We start from the raw sequence: 21541 nt of genomic DNA on the forward strand, positions 1-21541 counted from the left end.
AAGAAAAGATTAGAACTCCAGTTTTGGAAAAGCAAGAGCATAAGTGACCCAGGAGGAAAGAAGAAAGGAAAACTGCATGTACCAGAGATTTAAACATGAAAATAGGATGGGATATAGCAGTGGTCAACCAGCTTGGGCACAGAGTTTTTGGTGGCTGGTTGGTTTTTTTTTCCCTTTAAAGAGAGAACACAGTATGATTGAATTATCAGGACAAGTTCCTAAATGCTTAGAAAAGATTAGGAAAAGGGGAAGTGTTGAAGCAATACTGCTACAAATACTGAATTACTGGCAAATTTTACTCCTGTAAAAGTCAGTTTTCTATGATGACAGTCTTCCTGTAGCAGAAAAGAATTTGTTTTGGATGCAGCAAGCAATGAGAGGTCGTTGGAGATCATGCCAGTGTTTGGCCAAAAAATATTGTGTCACTAAGTCAAGACTTCCCATTTACAGTACTGTTTTGAATACTCAGCAAATACTTTACTGTCATTGGACTAATATACTATATGTTTAATTCTCATTAAAACATTCAATTAATCTAATCATGTTAAACAGCTATTCTGTCCCTAAGTTCTGGAGGGAGAAGGCTTTAAAAGGAAAAATATGTCCTTGAGTACCATATTGTAAACAATGCTGCATATTTCAAATGGTAGTACATACCAGTTATCAGTGGTCAATGCAAGCAAGGAACCATGCTTATAGAAGTCCAGTGCATATGCATTGAGTGGCCTCCTCCTTCCTTGGTTATCGTACTTGTTCAAATAAAGCAGGGGGCAGTTTTTGACATTAATTCCAAGGGAACGTAAGACAGCCTAAAAAAAAAGTAAAATGGAATTATCTGCTGAATAGCTATTGTGGTTTTGTTTATATGCCTGGTTTTTTCAAACCTACAGCTTTAGACCCACACATGGAAAGTTCCACACTTCTAACCACTCCAAAAACCTGCACAAGTACATGTAGGCTGTAGACACCAGAGAGAGTTTGTTAGTAAAGTGACTTACGCTGCCAGTGCAGCTCTGGGACCTTCAGAGTAGTTTAAAGTTTGACTAGTCCACTGCATGTCTCTTGAGCCTTAGATGAGGATTGTTTCATATGCACAGATTGTGTATTCAGACTCTCCCACTGATTTGAATGTATTAATCAACCTGGAGCATGGAACGTTTTAAGGGTGAGTGTGAATTTCAAATCCCCAGTTGCAGGAATTCAGTTTTTTCCTACTATAGAATTATGAGTCGTGATAATTCCCAAACATTCCTACAAAGCACATGTAGAAGACTGTAGGAAAATGCAAGCTCTCAGTAAACATGGTGATGTGTATTACAATTAAGCTAATTCATATGCTAGCTAATATGATCACTGAAATCCTAGTTGAGAAAGAAACGATCAATGCAATAACGCATCCTTTTGCTAGGATCCCTGAGGCTACAGTGTGATTGATTGTTTTTTAAAAAAAAAAAACAACACTGATGTGGAGGAGACAAACTCGGGATATGGTTTGAGTTTGAAATTTTAGAGTAATTTACACATCTCAGAGTCAGAAAGAACAGAGGCCTTGCAAGAAAGCAAACTATTTACAGATGTTTTTTCCTACATTCTGTGTCTCTTGCACTGTGATAATGTGATGCTACTTGGTGCTGATTTTTTTTTTCCGAGACCTTTCAAATTGTTTCTCCAAAAGAGTGACACTCGAGCACAGCTGCCATCAAGAGAAGCAAGAAGAGAGTAATAAGATTATTTTTATTGAACTGTAATAAAATTCTGCCCCCCATAAAAAACAAACTTACTTTATTAATGATCTCCCCATGAAATAGATTGTTATCAACCACTCCACTTAAACATGCGAAAGGTGAGATGGCAGATATGCTTTTGGTGTTGTCCATCAAATAAGATGCTAGTTCAGAGCCATGCCAATTCTTAGATGTAAAATCTAGGCAAGAAGTTTCAAATACAATGTAAGCGATGCAGACACAAGCTCCCTTTCAGCAATCTATTTTAAAAGCAAGGAATTTTCAGTTCAGTAGGTAATGATAGGAAATAGTCTTCTAAACGTAAATCCTTCTTGATACTTTTTTTGTTTCTTTTGACTCGGCTGTAGCCAAAATTGCCAGCAGCATGAAGCTGGGCCAAAACCGAAGGGAGTGTTACAGTTAGAAGGCTTATTTTACATCCATCTTTTATTCTGTCCTGCGTTGAAGAAAAACAGGTTTTTTCAACCTGTACTCACAGGTCTTAATAGCTAAACACCTAATAATCTTTATTGTTCTTCTCTGGACTCCCAGCCAACATTTCTCTTGAAGTGTTGAGCTCTAAAGAATTAATATTCTAACTGGGGCCCTGTTATGGCTTAAGTATGTGAAGGTTGTTGCATACAAGCACCCTGCTTTATGCAACCCAGTATGAATTTCTGGTCCTACAACAGCGTGGCATTTCAGTTGGCTTATGGTCTGCCTGTAACTTCAATCACTGTCTGTAGAGGACCTGTCTAGTTATTTCTAAAAATACTTGTACTTTTGATTTTCCTTTTCTAAATAGAAACTTATTCTTTCTTTCAAAGTTGTCAACGATACTTTCAATCCTTATGCTGCAACCTCTTCTGCTTTGTGTTATGGTAAGTATGCTGGAGCTACACTGTTTATGACATTCACAAAAAAATCTGAGGAGTTTAACTTATTTTTTTTTGCAGCGTTGCCCAAGTTACAGTAAGTACAAAAGTCTCTACCACCTCTTGAACTGGACATGGTTTGATCTTGTATTTCTGTTTCTGTATATTTAAGGGAAAGTGTTTCTTCCAAAGTGAAACAGCTTCAGCAAAATGGGGAGAATGCACCTATATTACACCACCTATTTAAACAAGAAAATTTACCATTCAAATACAATAGGAAATTCAATTTCCACAGCTCACATCCTGGGTAAAAACAGGATAAGTAACACTAATATATATAAAGGAATATATATCCTGAAAATGCAAGGCAGCCCGTAGTTTGGTCTTCTACTCTGGAATTCCATCATTTTGGGTTTTACAGCTCTTAATTTCCTACATTTTTCAGGTAACATATCAAGGTGTGAGGTCCCTCCATTGTTAAAATAAGCAATCTTAAATTGAACGTGAAAAAATAGAATTTCACTATAGTGTTGATATTGTTATACCGTTATGCAGCACTTTCCAGTGCTCTGTACTGGAAATGGAAAACTGCTATTTACCATCTCAAGTATACATAGTACTCAATCTTGTTTTGCATTCACCTTTGTCTTATCTCCCTTAGTGACTCACCTTTGTATTAAGTTGACATCTACTTTATACAAAACTTTATGATCCAGGTATCCCCAGACTTGAAACTCAAAGCAGATGATAAGGCATCGGTTATTGGACCTCATTTATTGGCGTAAGTAACTTAGTTGATTTAAAAAATGGTGCAACATTTTTCTCTAACTGTTAGTTCAATCTTAAGGCTGTTCAGATGTTGAAAATCTAACATTTGTATGACTGACAGCAATTCAAGTATCTGAGGATGTGCAAATGCTTTGATGATTAGATAAAAAGGCTCTAATTCAATAATTACACTTAATAGATTTTTTGTTTTTATAAAAAAGTCCCTTTGATTTTTATTTCCTCTACAAAACAATAAAAGAATAGTAACTAAAATGATCCTTTTCCTGTACAAAGCTTCTACCATATACAATACAATCTCTAATGGTTGTAATCCAAAAGTGAAATAGAAATTGTACCTCTTTATTAGCATGTCTGAAGTCACCATTTTTCTTTATAAAATAAGAATTAACCTAACTTTCCTAATAAAATCAATTTCACAAATTATGAATATGCATTAATTTTTCACTTCCTACCTGTCTTTGACAGTGGAAGTCTGTATTCTTGTTCCATATCTGCCAGCTTGGCAACTGTCAGAAGAAAATGAGCAAAATTTTCCTGTACTTTGGTGTTGTACTCATTTACAGCATCTGCAAAGTCTTTTGGCAGATCTTCCAGAAAGACCTGAAATAACATGCAGTTTATTGCTTAATTTGGGTAATTTCTCCAAAAGCGTCAGTTCTACATTGGCATATAGATAAAATATTAGTACACACATAGCATGTTAGTAGAAAGAATGAAAGAGTACAGCTCCAAACTTTACCCAACTTCTCAGGCTGCCTGATGATCTAGAATTAATTGATCTTAAAGATGAACACGAATTTCAGTACGGAGGATAAACAGTAAGTATAAAATTCATAGATTTTTAGTCACAGAATACTTGGCCAACAGCTTTACTAAAGATGTTTCAGGTCCCTATAAAGGGCCATCTTCCCCAGATCTTGGTGTTCAGCAGGTTCCTTACCAACATGACAGACTGATGCTTTGCTGCCATGAGCCTACATGACCAGCCAATTTTCAGATATAAGTAACATTTTTCCTCTTGGAATGCTTGCTGGAAATTGGCCATATAAGCATCTTCTGGAATAAGTTTCCTTTGTTGTTCCAGCCACAGCTGTGTCCTCCAAAATTTTAACGCTTTGCATAGAAAAGCCAATAGGATCACATTACAAGTGTTTCACTTTCTGCCTGTACCCATGGTGGGTTAACTTTGTGCATAACTAATGTTAATGCTCATCCTACTAATATTGTCCTATTTTTGGAAAAAGCCCTACGTCTACAGTGTCATGTACCACAAAGCGTGCCGGTGTCCTTCTAGGTATGTGGGACAAAAAGCTACAGCTCCTTAGACAGAGACAAAATTCTAGCAAAGGGAGGAGAAGAAAGTAAATTGCCATTTGGGGAAGAGATACTTGAGTTGTATTGTACAAAGAAACGCTGTGTCATTTATACTTTTACATTTTGCAATATCATGACAGTAGCTGTATAATTACTGCCATCACTAAAACATACTTGAATAATCTGGTACTTTTCATTTAACCTGACAGTCAAGTGCTGCTTCTGTGGTTAAATCAGGGCTTCTTTATTTTAATCCAGTAAGTACTTTTTTCATTATTCTAGCTTCTTGTATTGCATGTAGGTGGCAAGCTGTTGGGAGGGAGAGGGGGTATACATGGTTCAGGACTGTCTGCTGTGAGAAGCCAAGGGCTGCTGCTTGACAGACACAGCCAGCTCCCATGGCCCCACCACAGGACAGAGCTGAGCTCATCAGATGCAGCACCTCTGTGAAAACCTATTTAAGAAAGGGCAAAAATGTCACAGAGGCAGAGAGAGAAGCTGCAGTGCTAACACCAAGATCAGAGAAGGAGGGGGAGGAGGTGCTCCGGATGATGAAGCAGAGATTCCCCTGCAGCCTGTAGCTGGAGCAGAGACTTCCCTCTCAGCGGGGCCGCTGTGCAGGAGCTGATACCCACACTGCAGCCCGTGGAGGACCCCACACCAGAGGAGCTGTGTGTTTCCTGAAAGAACTACAACCCATGGAGAGCCCACACTGGAGCAGGTTTATCCTGAAGGACTGCAACCCAGGGAGAGGTCTCACCCTGGAGCAGGGGTGATGTGTAAGGAGGAAGGAGCAGCAGACCAAGCTGTTAAAAATTCCATTACAACAACTCATTTCACAGCAGCTCTGCACCACTTGGTGTGGGGGGGAGGTAAAGGAGTTGGGAATGAAGGAGTAAAGTTGAGCCTGGGGAAGGGAAGGCGAGGGGGGAGAGGTGGTGTTGAAATTTTTATTTTTTTGTTTCTCACTAACAAAATCTATTTTAATTGGCACAAAATTTATTTCATTTTCCCCAAGTTGAGGCCGATTTTGCTCATGATCATAACTGATAAGCAATCTCCCTGGTTTTGTCTCAACCTATGAGCATTTCCATCCTGTTTTCTCCCCCATCCTGTTGAGATGGAGGAGTAAGAGAGCGGCTGGGTGGGCAGCTACCTGCTGGTGCCCCGGACTACTCTACATCCATAATGATACTAGTCTTACTGACAATAGGAAACAAGTTCACTAAAGTGATACACAACAGAAGTTACAGTAAAGACCAATGCTTTCTCTACCTTTGACTGGCAAAACTTTTGTTTATATTTCATTGAGCAGGCTGGAAGATGTCTTCTCCCAAATAGGTTTGCTAGAATGAGGACTAGCTTTTCCAGGACATCTTCTGAAAAAACAGTTGAGCCTATGTCAAAACAGAAAGTACTTCGGTTAAATATGAAAGTGTAAAAAAAAAAAATAAAGTGGTTTTTTTGCTTAAAATAAACAACTCCTATTCAGGAGTTTCCTTCCCAGCTGCCATTGTCATGACAGAGGTTATGCACAGCTTTGTTGGATAAAGATCAACTCCTTACGTACAAAAAACTCTGGTAGATAATTAAGCATCTAATACGTACAAATTAATACTGTATGCTTAAATATTTACATACTGCAGTATATCTCAGAATGGATTTTACTCATGTAATGAGACATTAGTAGTACTTGGTATTTTTAAAATTGTTGATATTCAGAGCAGTCATCCACCTTATTTGCTACAGGGCATTCAAATCTTGCTTGGGAGTCAGAATTATTGATTTTTCTATGTATAGCATTCTTCTCTACCTCACCAGAATGTTTCGCAAACAGTAAATTCAGGTTCATGATACCAGCATTGCCATATGTGTGCCTTGGCTTTCTCAGACAGAAATATAAGCATATAGAGACTATGTAGAAGCAGAGGCCAAGGACATGAGGATGAAAGGTAGGCAGCAGAAGGTGGCAGCAGCAAGAAGGTACCCAGGAAATTTCAGACCTATTGGGCTTACAGAGCCTGCCATAGACCGCAATTAAGATGCATGGAGTATTATTTACCTTTGATTGGCTGGCATAATTTGTGGAATAAACCTTTCACAAGAAAGCTCACTAAAACAAAATTTGAAGGTTCGTAATAGTACAAGTGTGTCACAAGTCCGGCAAATCCTATGGGGTTACCTTCTTGATCCAAGTAGCCCTATTTATTTTAAAAGCAAAAAAAAACTTAGTTGTGAAAGATGAACTTGGATATGACAGAAATAAAATGGTCGCATTTAGAACAATAGTCATTCAACCTAATGCATAGGTACCTATTGAGACCATTCAGTTTCCACTAAAAGGCAAAAATTTGTCCTTGCTGAAAAACAAGTCACCAACTACTTGATTTCCATGAGATCTTCATCTCCCTTCTTGACATCATAGTTTTACTGCCGATTTTGATCATGTTGCAAATGAAAATTGCAGTCACAAAAGTAAGATTTGATGCAACTTCCATTAAAAAAAAACTATTAACCCAAATGTTTGATGGGATAAAAGCACAGCAAGCAGTGATCTGTCAAATATGTTGCTGCAAGACGTTTGGGTGCTAGAAGCTTATACAGTTTCAAAAAACAAGTTGAACTCATGGAATAAAACTCCATGAAAGGCTATAAATGCAAGGACACCTGTCCTCTCAGAGACCACTCTGCACTCTGCATCATACTCTGTAAGAAAGTAGGGAGTATGCAGAGAATCATCATTATATGGTTCCCCCTTTTTTTTTTTTTTTTAATTTTAATACAGTTCCCTGGGAAAATTATTGGAGACAGGGAACTATGAATGTGGGCCACGTTTTGTCCAGTTCTTATGCTAATTGTAACTTTTTGGAAATGTTACTAATCTCTCTTGTACACTGACTGGATTCTTCTCTTCAATGGGAATCACAGACTCCTGGTCTGACATACAAGGAACACCCAGCTGAGGAGGCAGAAATGTTGGTTAGGGCTCCTACTGGGAGCAGAACTGGGAAATCTAGGCACAGATTACTGGGGCCTCTTACTGTCTGTAGTTCTGGGCTGTAAACCAAAATGGAGTAATGTATAAAAAGTTTCCAAAATGGTACCCATCAAATTGAAACTATTCCTACGGATATGTACACCACTAATTTTCAGTCAGATCTGCTTCCTAAATTTTTGTTAGAAATATAATTCCTCCCAACATTTTGGAAATCATGTCATCCTTAGTATGTTTTAAACCCCTCTCATTTCACATGCATGCATCTTCATATACAATATAGATGCACAACTCTTACTTTGCTAATCAATTTGTAATCACATAAACCATACCATAAGACTTTCCCCATTGAATTTATTCCATAACATAAGTAGCTCAAAATTAACCTCAAACTTAAAGCACTCTAATTTTATCTGTTTCTTTAAATTTCTTTCTAATAGAAAGAGATAGCTTGTTGCTATGGAATATAAAATATGTGGTTCTTTAAATGAAAGCATACTAACACAAACAAATGAGAATCTGTAGATTTAAGAACTACCCCTTATGAGAACAAATTAAAACCTACCTCTTTGACAAGAAATTGCAAGGAAAATATAAAATAAATTTTTAATATTTCAGCATATCTTTCTTTTCTGAATGACATCAGTGAGTGCTTCAACACTGACAATGCCTGGTCAAACAAACAGGTTAAAAAAAAAAAAAAAAAGATTAAATTAGAAATCCAAGGGAATGTTGATATTGTAACAAGCAAAAAAATTCAATATCCAGCTTTCACGCTTTGTTTCATCAATTGGTTTTCAGGGTAAAAAATGCTGGGTGGGGATTACGTTGTATTTTTATTTAAATTTAATGCCTAACTCCCAGAAATCCTTGTGAAAAAGTCCATCCTCTGTCTGCCAGATGTGTGTGCGTTTTCTAAATTTATGCTGAGGTTTGTAAAGTTAATTACATGAAATTCCTATAGAGATCTACAAGACAAGGATTTAAATATCATTAAAGTAAAAGCAGGAAGTTTTGAAATTATTCCTTACACTTTAACACCATTTTAATGTATTAGTATTTAACACAGAATGTTACCAATTTATTTTGTTACCTTAAGACAACATGTTTGATTTCATTCAGTGAGTCCTTGAAAATAAATGTCTATATGCTGGAGTGGATGTAAAAAACAGATCATTGGAGGTAAGAGTTCCTTAATAATTACAAGAGGAGATCTCTGACTAATTTGTAATCATAGTCATGGGTTGTTTACTTAAATCACTGCACTAAGTGGCAAGAATAGTAATTCTTTGATTCCAGAGAGTTAGTATGCAGATTTAAACAGATGAGTTATAGAACTTTCTCATTGTTTTACTTGAGATAGCATTTCATAGCTCCCCTCTTCCCTACGGAAATGTATGTTTACATCTTTTCCTCAAATAAAGCTGAAATTTTAAATATTGGAAGACTTTCTGATTCTCCAAGTTAATGGAAATATTGCATAGAACAAGAGTCAGTAAAAATACCTTCCTGCCAGTAGCATTCTTTCACAGAATCACAGAATCACAGAGGTTGGAAGGGACCTTTTAAGATCATCTAGTCCAACCAATGAAAAAAAAAAAAAAAAAAAAAACAAAAAAAAAAACACCACAAAAACCACCACACACGCAACCCACACACACACCACCACACCACCCAACACTAATCCATATTCCCAAGCACTATGTCAACTCCTCTCTTGAATACCTCCAGGGATGGTGCCTCAACCACCTCCCTGGGCAGCCCATTCCAACGCCTGACAACCCTTTCAGTAAAGAAATATTTCCTAATATCTAACCTGAACTTCCCCTGGCGCAACTTGAGGCCATTGCCTCTTGTCCTATCATCTGTAACTTGGGAGAAGAGACCGACCCCCGCCTCTCTACAGCCTCCTTTCAGGTACTTGTAGAGAGCAATAAGGTCTCCCCTCAGTCTCCTCTTCCCCAGACTGAACAACCCCAGCTCCCTCAGCCTCTCTTCGTAAGACTTGTGCTCCAGACCCCTCACCAGCTTCGTTGCCCTTCTCTGGACCTGCTCCAGCACCTCAATGTCTTTCCTGTGGTAGGGGGCCCAAAGCTGGACGCAGTACTCGAGGTGGGGTCTCACCAGTGCCGAGTACAGGGGGACGATCACCTCTCGGGTCCTACTCACTACACTGTTCTTGATACAGGCCAGGATGCTGTTGGCCTTTTTGGCCACCTGGGCACACTGCTGGCTCATGTTCAGCCTGCTGTCGACCAACACCCCCAGGTCCTTTTCTGCCAGGCAGCTCTCCAGCCATTCTTCCCCAAGCCTGTAGCGCTGCCTGGGGTTGCTGTGACCCAAGTGCAGGACCCGGCACTTGGCCTTATTGAACCTCATCCCGTTGGTCTCAGCCCATCGATCCAGCCTGTCTAGATCCCTCTGCAAAGCCTCTCTACCCTCCAGCAGATCAACACTGCCACCCAGCTTGGTGTCGTCTGCAAATTTGCTGAGGGTGCTTTCGATCCCCTCGTCCAGATCATTGATAAAGATGTTGAAGAGAACCGGCCCCAGTACCGAGCCCTGTGGGACACCACTCGTGACCGGTTGCCAACTGGACTTCATTCCATTCACCACCATCTTTCTGATGATAGTATTTATTGCAAAGAACAAATGCATGAAAATGGACAGTGCAATACTGCGAAGAAGACAGCAGACGTACTAGAAGCAGTTCGCAATTTCATTTGGAGGCAGACTGCTTACTTCTGAAGTGCATAACTTTCTGCTCGTGTTAAGGAGACATTATAATTTAATTAAAGTGCTATTAAGAAAAACATATTGAACCTTTGCTCTGGCATCTGCTTTGTCATCAGCCTTCGCAGCCAACAGCATGAGTCTCAATATTAAGGTAACAGTCAGAGGAAACTGGCCTTTCAGCTGCGGTACGTTGGATTTGATAAGCCTTTCAACTTTGGGCAGTGGGATATCATAGAAGAAGACATTTCCTATCATATCTTGTCCCCGTCTTCCAGCTCGTCCTGACATCTAAGAATAAAATATGTAATAACTATGTTACTAAAATAATAAAATTATTAATTTTAAGTAAAATATACTGAAGTTGTATATAATGCTACCATCTATACAATCTCAATAAAGCATTGATGCAGATTTATTAAAATAGTGTTTGCAAAGTATGTTGTACCTCAAATATACCTGGTTTGCAAACATGCTGGGTTTATTTACTTTTTAAAATACGAACTTCCAAATTTGACAGAACACCTAAACACTGGCCAGGATACTTACATTCTCTCACATCCCTTTTTAACATTTATATGTTTTCAAGGTATGTTTTAACTTAATTTATACCCATACACCAGCTTTGTTTTCAATTCACATTTAACTCTGAATTATTTCCGGGTAGATTTGGGGCAGAGGTAGTCTCAGTATGAATAAAGAGCAGAGAATATGAATAAGGAGTAGGGAGAAGCTGCCTAAGGGTGTATTCCCTTGTTTGGGTCACCTATTCTTGGTCCAGACCATTGCAGGGACCTAGCCCTTGTACCAGATGATGTGACAAAGCTGGAGTCATACCATTTACGTGCAGCAGAAGTGAGATGCACATAGGTCTGGCTACTGCACAGATCGACTCACACTCTAACACTTGAGAGCTACCTGCCAGGTGATACCATCAACTGTATCTGGCCTATATGACCTTTAATATACTGAGCAATTGTAAAAGGTCTTTTGACTACATACATTACTTGTGGGCTGGCAGTTATGAAACATTAGTAAAAGTCACCTTAGCTAAAACTATTAGTCACCAAAATAAACAACTAAAACTCAGAATGTACCCAGAAGTATGTGTTAAAGAAAAGACATTTTTCTGATTTTGTGTATGACGACAGCTACACGTGCACTGTTCTTATAATAAGAAATAGGTGTTCTGTTTCCATACCTGTCTGTAATTTAGGGCATCTAAAAAGACAGAATCTTCAGCAAAGACAACAGATTTGCATGGCATGTTGATTCCTAGAGCAAGTGTTGAAGTAGCTGTGACTACCTATAAAACATGAAACATTAATATATCTATTAGAAATGGCAATATACAGTTTAAAAAAAACCATCTGTAATACCCAACATAAATCAACAGGAACGTTACTATCATTTTTCATACAGCTAAACTTTAATCTGATGACTTTAACAGAGCTATGAACAAATAACATTTTCACTCTTCAGTGCAGTTCACAAAGCTATTACATATGCATATTAAACACTTGTGTCCTGAAAGTTTATACCGCATCTTTTATGGAACACAAATTGAACACAAATTGAAATATTCCATGAAGACAGTAAAAAATATCATAATACTATACAGTTCGTTTAATTGAAAAAACATTGAGTTGGCTGCTCTGGTAAAAGACAATAAAAAATGTTTCTATAAATACATTAACAACAAAAGGAGGGCTAAGAGGAAACAGTGACAAAGGCTGAGGTACTCTTAAAGAGTGAAGCAAAGAAGGTAATCAGTAAGATCAGTTGTTGTCTGGGTACCCAGACCCTTGGGCTGGAAGACAGGGATGGGGAACAGAATGAAGGGGAAACGGTTAGTGACCCGCTACACCACTTAGACACACACAAGTCTATGGGGCCAGACGGGATCCACCCAAGAGTACTGAGGGAGCTGGCGCAAGTGCTCAGAAAGCCACTTTCCACCAGTTATCAGCAGTCCTGGCTAACTGGGGAGGGTCCCAGTTGACTGGAAGTTAGCAGATGTAACACCCACCTACAAGAAGGGCTGGAAGGTGGGTCTGGGGAAGTACAGGCAGGTTATGGAGCAGATCACCTTGAGCGCCATCACACGGGATATACAGGACAACCCGGTGATCAGGCCCAGTCAGCATGGGTTTATCAAAGGCAAGTCCTGCTTGACTAACCTGACCTCCTTCTATGAAGGGTGACCCATTTAAATGATGAGGGAGATGCTGTGGAAGTTGTCTACCTAGACTTCAGTAAAGCCTTTGACGCTGTTTCCCACAGCATTCTCCTAAGAAACTGCCTGCTCATGGCTTGGATGGGAGTACACTTCACTGGGTAAAAAAATCCTGGGCGGATGGCTGGACCCAAGGAGTTGTCATGAATGGAGTTAAATCCAGTTGGCAGCCGGTCACCAATGATGTTCCCCAGGCCTCAGTACTGAACCTGTTCTGTTTAATATCTTTATTAATGATCTGGATGAGGGGATCATGTGCACCCTCAGTAAGTTTGCAGATGACACCAAGCTGTGTGGGAGTGTTGATCTGCTCAAGGGTAGGAAGGCTCTACAGAGGGATCTGGACAGGCTGGATCGATGGGACAAGGCCAACGGTGTGAGGTTCAACACCACCAAGTGCTGGGTCCTGCGCTTGGGTCACAACAACCCCATGCAGAGCTACAGGCCTGGGGAAGAGTGGCTGGAAAGCTGCTCAGCGGAAAAGGACCTGGGGATGTTGGTCGACAGCCAGCTGAATATGAGCCAGCAGTGTGCCCAGGTAGTCAAGAAGGCCAGTAGCATCCTGGCTTGTATCTGAAATTGTGTGGCCAGCAGGAGAAGGGAAGTGATTGTCCCCTTGTACTCAGCACTGGTGAGGTTGCACTTTGAACACTGTGTTCAGTTTTGGGCCCCTCACTACGAGGAAGACATTGAGGTTCTGGAGCACGTTCGGAGAAGGGCAGCAAAGCTGGTGAGGGGTCTGGAGCACAAGTCTTTTGAGGAGTACTTGAGGGAACTGGGGCTCTTTAGCCTGGAGAAAAGAAGGCTCAGGGGAGACCTTGTCACCCTCTACAACTACCTGAAAGGAGGCTGTAGTGAGGTGGGGATCAGTCTCTTCTCCCAAGTAACAGGCGACAGGAGAAAAAGAAACAGCCTCAAGTTGCGCCAGCGGAGGTTTAGATTGGATATTAGGAAAAACTTCACCAAAAGGGTTGTAAAGCATTGGAACAGGCTGTTCAGGGAATTGGTTGAATCACTATCCTTAGAGGTATTTAAAAGACATTTAGATGTGGTGCTTACAGACGTGGTTTAGTGCTGAACTCAGCAGTGTTATGTTTACAGTTGGACTTGATCTTAAAAGTCCCTTCCAACGTAAATGATTCTATAATTCTATGATAAGCTAATCTGAAGGACAGAAACTCTTAGTTAGAAGTTTTACAGCTATCAGTTCACTTAGTTTATTTTATTTGTTTGGAAACCTTCATGTCAACATTTTTGAGCATGACAAAGTCATTATAATGTATTTTACCACTGGTGAAAGGTTCACTATATTTTTTAATTAAATATATGGAGTAACTAAAATTAAAAAGAAAAGAACTGATTCTAATTAACCAACCTTGATATATCCCATCCTGAAAAGCATCTCCACTACTTGTCTTTCCTTGGCATTCATTGATCCATGATGGTACCCAATGCCCCTCAGTGCCATCATTTGCTGCAGGTAACCTTTTCTCTCAAACCTAATTCGACGAAAAATCTTCCTCAAAGTCTACAAATAGAAAGAAATGTCAAGTATTAACCACAACCAGGTGATAATGAAAAAAATTCTTATCTGATAAAATTCCAAGCACTACAGACAAATATAGCTGTTTATGATCTTCAGTGAACCTGAAGCCCAAAGTATATAGTTGGATTTGTACCATAAGTAGCTTCATTATGACAACAAATCCAGGCTTTTCAGCACACTTCTATATACTACTACGTTTTTTCACCTTTGTAACAAATGTCAATTGTCATAGCATGCAGCTAGATGCAATCAGACATGACAAGCCTACATATTCAGGACTTTCCTACTCGAAGCATGGCCTCATGACCATGTACTGCGAGCCACTATCATAGAACAAATTCCTAAGTAGCTTTATGAAGATTATACTCTTTTGCTCTTGGTTGTCATCCCTGCTCAGTACCACCATCTCATCTCACTACGCAGTTGGAAGCTTCCCTTTCCCAAACTCAGAAATAGCACTGAATTGAGATTTTTCAGTATTTTCTGAACTTTATAGCTAAGTGTCATCTGTTCCAGTGTTCAAGCAACTTCTTTGCTGCCTTTACCCATGTGCAACTGTGGGAAGGAACATTCCTTCCATGCTGGCTGACAGCAGTCCAAAAATGCCATTGGGATCCCAAGTTCCCAGAATAAGGAATCATGAGAATTTTCAAGTTTGGTCACAATACACAGAATTTTCTTCTCTTTCAAGACACATCACAAAAAGCAGAAAGGATTATCAAGATAGTGTGTTCAAAATTTTGAACACTCTTCCTCTGAATTAGGAGCTATATACCACAATTAATTTTTTTACTTAAAAAAAAAAAAACCCAGACACAAAGAGACAGCTATATAAATCACACAGTCATGTTTCAGGAAGTTTAGACCAGAGGGAATTTCCTGGATCTTGACTGGCGCAGTCACCCACTACTGCTGGAAATCACATCATATAAATCTCTTTCATAAATTATTCCTTAATTATTTGTATACAAATACATGCGCTAATATTTCTGATAGACATTTGCAGATTTTCAGTGCTTTTCTCACCTTTTCTTTCCTCAGGGGGCATAAATACATTGAAGAGCATGGAAAATTTTGCTTTGTGAGGACTAGAACTTTTAAAGCTTTTAAGCTTAGAGCGAGAACTTTTATTTGGTATTTTTACAAGATATGAATGGCTTACAAATGTTTTGATAAGCACACAGAGGTGACATATAGTCTATGCTGATGACTCAGTCAGAAAAGAGTCTATGCTGATGACTCTCAGTCAGTCTGAGATCTGAATTAACAAGTAAAAGAATTGTATCGCTGATAGTTCATGGAAATGAATTAATCGTAGTATAAGTCCCAGGACTCCTATCACAAGGACAAGTCAAAATCTTTTATTTAGCAGAATGAAAGTTGTCCATATGTCTTAAAAATAAAGTTATCTAAGACTGATGCCTGGAACCAAATTTAAATGGAAATATTCAGAATGTTTCATGAAGTCAATCTGTACTGTTAAGTACAACTGCATCACACATTTTATGTTTTCTGTGTATTTATGCAAATTCATGCATTTTAGACATACAAAACAAAACCCCTGTGTTTTGTTCAGTGAATTACTTACATCTCCATCCACTGCTTTAGGATCAGCATAACTACATGTAGAAGGGATATCAGTTAGCATTTTAAGTCTTCTTTCTAACTGTTGTTTTGTAGTCAAAAGATATACCACATTGTCCATTTTACTGGGGCTCATCTTTTTGGTATCCCTGTATACGATATACAAATAAAAATATTATTTCTGTAATTAACATTCATTTCTTGATTTTAAAATATTCTTTGCATACTGAAAGATACAGACTCATCCCCTTTTAAATTGTAGGCTCAAACATGTAGGTAGATTTGTTAATGTAAATTTACTGATAATCTTAACAGCTTCCTTTTACCACGGCTTGTGTGCAAAACAGCAAGTAATTCTGGGTGAAGTAGAGAGGAGGAATTATGGTGATACACAAAAACGAAAGAAGATGAAGACAGCAACTCATTTAGCAAATTAGTAAGCTAACAAGGTTGCACAGTAGAAGAATTAAACATGAAAGAGAAATGGGATGGATTTACTGCCAATAATGACAGGGACTGTAAGCATTTAGGATAGGATTTGAAGAAGAGAGTAGAGGGAAAACTATTTAGAGGCAGATTTTCAAGCTACATCAATGTCTAAATATGTGTCTAAATTCCTACTGGATTTTCAAGTTCTCACATATTCCTATTAAAGTTAGCTAAGTTCATTCTTTCCTGATATTATGTCCAAAGAATGCACTGTAAATTGCCATGATTAGGAGGGCAAAACCACGATGCTTTATGTTCCTGACAACCCTAACTGTAGCCACATTTAATTGCCAAATGGCTTATAAAAATTCACACCCTATCACAAAATTAAGAAAATTCAAGCTTAAGGAGGAACACAGTACAATCCAAGCAAAAGGCTGACAAATATTCAAAGAACATCTCACCAGCCAGGTGAACCCGTACTTCAGAGAACCACCACTGAAACCAGCCATGGTGAGGTTAAACTATGAATATATTCTCCTACAGTGGCTGACCCAGCATGAGGGTCAGATGCCACACCATTTTTAAGAGATGCATGACAAAAGTTACTATCTGGAGAAAGCGCTATTCTGATATCTTGATATCTCAGTAGTGATTATTCCAAAATGACCACTCTCATATACTCAGGTCTCTCTCTTTGATTCTTATGTTGTAGTGCCAGCACCTCACACAACATCAGCAACACCGGTATCTTCCTGCTGCTTGACTATGCAGTAGGTACTGATGATGGTTATCTGCCATGTAGCTGCTCTCGCTGTGTGGGTTCCTAGAGCACAAAAAGGAGCAGGAACTGCTACACTGCAGCCGGATGAATGTGCTGCTGTAAGGTACATTCCCCAGAAACAAGTTGTCACGAAATTATGATCTGTTGTAATATGTAAGTGTTCTAATAATATAAAGTTATAATACTTACTGGGGGTTCAATTTTGTTAGCTGTTTATTCACTTTTTTTAGTTCATCTCTTAAACATTCTTTTTCCTTCTCGGTATTAGGGTGTTGTTCACTTTTTTGTTTTTTCATCAAAGTGAAGAATACATTCTTGGCTGCACATTCCACTGAATCCACGTTAAATCTTAAAGTAAATAGTTCATATTATACGTCAATTAGGTGAACTCCAAGAGAGTTTTTATTTATATGTAATGCTGTTACAATAATATTCAGTGAGGCTTATCATCTGACAATAGTTAGAGTCTAATAATTAGGAGCCTACCCCTATTCCATCTCCAAATCATAGTCCACATTCACTTTCAAACTGCTATTATTCCAAAACTGAGTGGTGAAATGTAGAATGGTTCTGCCAATAAATTATCTGTAGAAAGTTTTTCAACTTTACCTTTCCCTAAGCTGGACACTCAGACATACAGATAAAGTAAATTGTAGCTTAAGTCATTTTAATTCTTCTCAACTACCCAGTTGAGAATCAGTGCCTGTCTTTCTTGGTCTTCTACATAGTTGCTCTTCCTCATTGCTTTTTCAGTATTGTTTGGAGTTTAACTGGGGTGAAGACTTCTTCAGCTTCACTCTCAAAAAGTATTTTTTTAATTCTTGTTGCAGCAGGCAGATCATGCTAACTAATCCCATACAAGGTGTTGGCAGCCCATGGTAAGGTTACATCCTCTTCCACTAGAATAGTCACAAATCATTCAAATCTGCCAGTCACCAAGAAAAGAATCAAAAATTGAAGGACTTCATCCTTTTTCCCAGAAAGATCAAATACAGATTTTAAGGCTTGGATGTAACCTCTCCTAAAGTTAGGCTTTTCAAATCTTCATGGATGACAGAACTCAATAACAGTCATTTGCAATTTACTGGGTTTTTCCCATCTTTGAAGTTCAAACTGAATGATCTATTTTCTCTCTATCACTGAGTTTATTCAGCCATAATGAGTACTAAAGCGGTGCCAGCCCATTGTTTTCCTTGGTGGCTCTTAACAAAAGAAAAGCAGACTAAGAACCTTTTTCTCCCACCACCAATGGCTGCAATAGCAATTTGGCTTCTACAGCTCTGATACCTGCTTTCTCAGGAGTCTCCATTAATTCCATGCTAACATAACACCATACAGGATAACTGCTTTGCAATCGAATTCATCAATAGTGGCTTAGGGAGAAAAAGCTTACCAGCACCAAGGAAGCATAAAAATCAGTCTATTACTCCAAGTCACTGTCTACTACTTGTGAGGGCTATTCATCCCTTTCATCTCCACCACCATTTCTCAGGACTAGGACATTTAACTAGAGAGATTTTTAATTTTTTAATTCTGTCTGACTCTTGCCCCTTGTCTGACTAAAAAGACACTGGGAAGGTCTATCAAGCGCTGTTACACTATCCCTGTGCCTTAAAAGACCCTTAGATAATGGATTTCTGTACCTAATCCTCCAAGTAGATACCACTAAGTTCTGCCTCCATGTTCATTCGTCTGGAATGTGTTCTTGTCTCCCCATCTCGTCTCACTAACATCAATTGTCTAGGATATTCATACTCTACTCTTGGTCTCTTACCAGACCCATAAGTCACCAAGAATTTCTAAGGACCCATCATTCCAGGGTAGGTAAGAGGAAGGCACTTACCCATCTCCCCTAAGGGGAAGCACCTTGGAACTTCCTATTGAGTACCCCAAAATGATGTTACAGTTCAAACAGCAGCCCTGAAATTATTCTTTATTTGCGGGAATTAAAAATCTCTAAGAATCCTTTTGAAAACTGTCAGTTTCACCTTGAAATCAGCCATAAGATTAATTTACAACTAGACCATCACTGCGAAATGGAAAAAGAAATAATCTACCAGCAACTAGAGTAATTTGAGATATGCCATCAGTATGTATATTCACTTTTTGCTTCTTCCTTTCAAGAGTTCTTTCAGAAACACCTTTTCATCAGCATCAAGCTTGTGAGAACTAAAACAGCAGTGAGCATTCTACCCCTAACTATCAGTGTCCAATGTAAGGAAGGGCAAGGCTTCACACTGAGATGAGAAAACTTTCAATTTTTTCATGATTGTTACTATGCATTATTACAATGAGAATATGCACTAGACAACTCTTTACTGAGAAGCAGCTTCTTTTTATTATCAAAATCCAGCATTGAGGTACATGCCTACTTTACTAATATTAGCAATATCACTGACAATAACAGTATTGTCAGGAGGCTCAAAGTTGTGCATGTCTGATTACATCTCACATACGTGCAAAACAGGTTGACTGATGCATGTCACTGGATGTAAAATGAGATTGTCAGAGGCTATGCAGTGGAACCGTCACAATGTGACAAATGCACACATTAATAGAACCTTATTCCACCCTTTTCCCTAGCAAATCTGCCCCTATGTACACCATTTGCACCTCTAAATAAAGAACATACACTTTCCACCAGTTTTGCTGACTACGCTGTGGCAAAGCAACTGAGAATCTGACCCTCATTTCAATGTGATTCAGTTTCTTACCATTTTCTCAGACATCATGCATGGATTCTACCCTTTCCACACAGTAATTAAATGCTCCCAGTTTTATTTCAGCTAAACCTTTAGTGGGTTGATAGAGCTTGTAGGCCTTTACTTGGTTTGTTTTATAGCAAAGGTAACAAATATCATATAAATGGCATTTGCCAAGCCATATCAATGCTTATCTCTAAAAGCCATTAATCTGAATACAGGCGATACACATATAATACATGGAATATAAATACTTACATAAAAAATATGGCAGGCAACTTATCCATCTCATGTAATTTATCAACAAAGCTTGCAAAATGCTTCCACTTTTCCGTTTCTGAGCAATCCACAGGTTTGGGCTTAAGGTGCTCCAGCAGCAAATTCACCTGACCAAAGTAGTATTATTGTGGAGATGTGAATGGCAGAACCTTCTGGCCAGAGGCTAACAAATATGAAGACTCAATTTTCCTGTGTCAACTTTTATCAGCTCAAATTTTTTAAATCATTCAGAACTGCAGTAGCCACATAGAATGAAAGGTCTGCAAGTTATCAACTGAGTTTGGTAAGAGCTCAAAATGCAAATTGTTGTAGCATTCATGGCTACCATCACTGTGCAAATAATAAAGTATCACTAACATAAATGATTATGATACATCTTCACATTTAAGTGTCATATTTCAAGAAATGTTTTTTTTCCCAAATATTCTTTATTTTGTCCTTGTTGTTGATCCACCACCTCCTCATATTCATTTTTATGACATAGCAATAGGTGCCCTCCAATCAAGGACTCAGTTTTCTGCTCATTGCTTTAATTTTTATCTTTAACATGGAAACATACACACTGTCTATGGTTACACAGGAGGTTTCAAATGACCAGCAACAATGAGGTAGACTAAAAAAGCAGAGCAACGGTACAACATTCTCACTAACTGTAGGAGGTACCTAAAGGAATCAGGAACTGAAATGTCACAGCAATATTAGAAGTTTGATTCCAAGAGAAGCTTGTGAAAACATCACCTTGAAAACGCTTACGGAAATGCCACAAATATTAGTGCTTATCTTTGAAGTACAGCAGCAGTTAAGCCTAATAAATAATAATTATGGGAGGAGAAACTCCCATAATTATATTATTAAATACAATTATTCATATTTTAAACCTGTACACAATCTTAAGAAAGGGCCCTGTAACAATTGTTACCTTCTGTCTTTGGCCAAGCACAATCCATTTGCTTAGCTCTTTCTTCAGTTCCTGTTCATATTTCCTCACGTCTGGCTTTTTTATTACTACTTTATTCTTGAAAGACACAAACTCCTCAGGATCTAGCTCCTGGAAAACAACATTAATATAAAACATTGCAGTATTTTGTTATCTATTTATTTTGATATATTTTACCCATATCTGTGTATACACACCTGTGCCCTTGGCCACGCTGGCCAGACTTTTACCATTGTGTCATAAAGCTGGATGCTCTCTCGTGGAGACAGAGAAAGATCTGAAGGAATACCATAGTTCTCAATCTGCAAGGAGTTTCAACAAAAGAAAAATAAAAGAAACATTTTGATGGAATCCGTCTTGCCTAAACATAACGGTTGCTAAACAACATAGACACCAGTATTATGCTTACATGATTGACTGTTAATGCAGCACATGGATGACAATGTTCAACGATAAAATCACTACCCTTTAGAGAACACACATACTTTTCCAAATCATTGTATCTTTCTTCATACAAGACTGTGAAGAGAAAAAAATGCTGTCACAATGCACTTCATTGTTTTAAAAAGCAAGTACTTAATCCTGCAAGGTTTGTTTTTATTTAAAAGAAAACC

The 21541-nt window shown here is 38.5% G+C and overlaps 1 protein-coding gene across 1 annotated transcript in view; it reads right to left on the reverse strand.

Annotated features, from left to right (window-relative positions):
- The window catches only part of DDX60 (DExD/H-box helicase 60), a 46467-nt gene that overhangs the window by 2359 nt on the left and 22567 nt on the right, over nucleotides 1-21541 (reverse strand). The window contains exons 21-35 of the mRNA XM_074147365.1: nucleotides 21337-21446; nucleotides 21125-21229; nucleotides 20910-21038; nucleotides 19970-20097; nucleotides 17199-17357; nucleotides 15801-15945; nucleotides 14042-14194; nucleotides 11632-11736; nucleotides 10521-10721; nucleotides 8263-8367; nucleotides 6765-6903; nucleotides 5978-6099; nucleotides 3841-3988; nucleotides 1782-1924; nucleotides 658-809 (exon numbers count right to left, since the gene is read on the reverse strand). Coding sequence (XP_074003466.1) covers nucleotides 658-809; nucleotides 1782-1924; nucleotides 3841-3988; nucleotides 5978-6099; nucleotides 6765-6903; nucleotides 8263-8367; nucleotides 10521-10721; nucleotides 11632-11736; nucleotides 14042-14194; nucleotides 15801-15945; nucleotides 17199-17357; nucleotides 19970-20097; nucleotides 20910-21038; nucleotides 21125-21229; nucleotides 21337-21446 — 2044 coding nt within the window. The remainder of the gene's footprint in view (nucleotides 1-657; nucleotides 810-1781; nucleotides 1925-3840; nucleotides 3989-5977; nucleotides 6100-6764; nucleotides 6904-8262; nucleotides 8368-10520; nucleotides 10722-11631; nucleotides 11737-14041; nucleotides 14195-15800; nucleotides 15946-17198; nucleotides 17358-19969; nucleotides 20098-20909; nucleotides 21039-21124; nucleotides 21230-21336; nucleotides 21447-21541) is intronic.

Source organism: Numenius arquata, chromosome 5, assembly GCF_964106895.1.
Source record: "Numenius arquata chromosome 5, bNumArq3.hap1.1, whole genome shotgun sequence".
Classification (NCBI taxonomy): Eukaryota; Metazoa; Chordata; class Aves; order Charadriiformes; family Scolopacidae; genus Numenius; species Numenius arquata.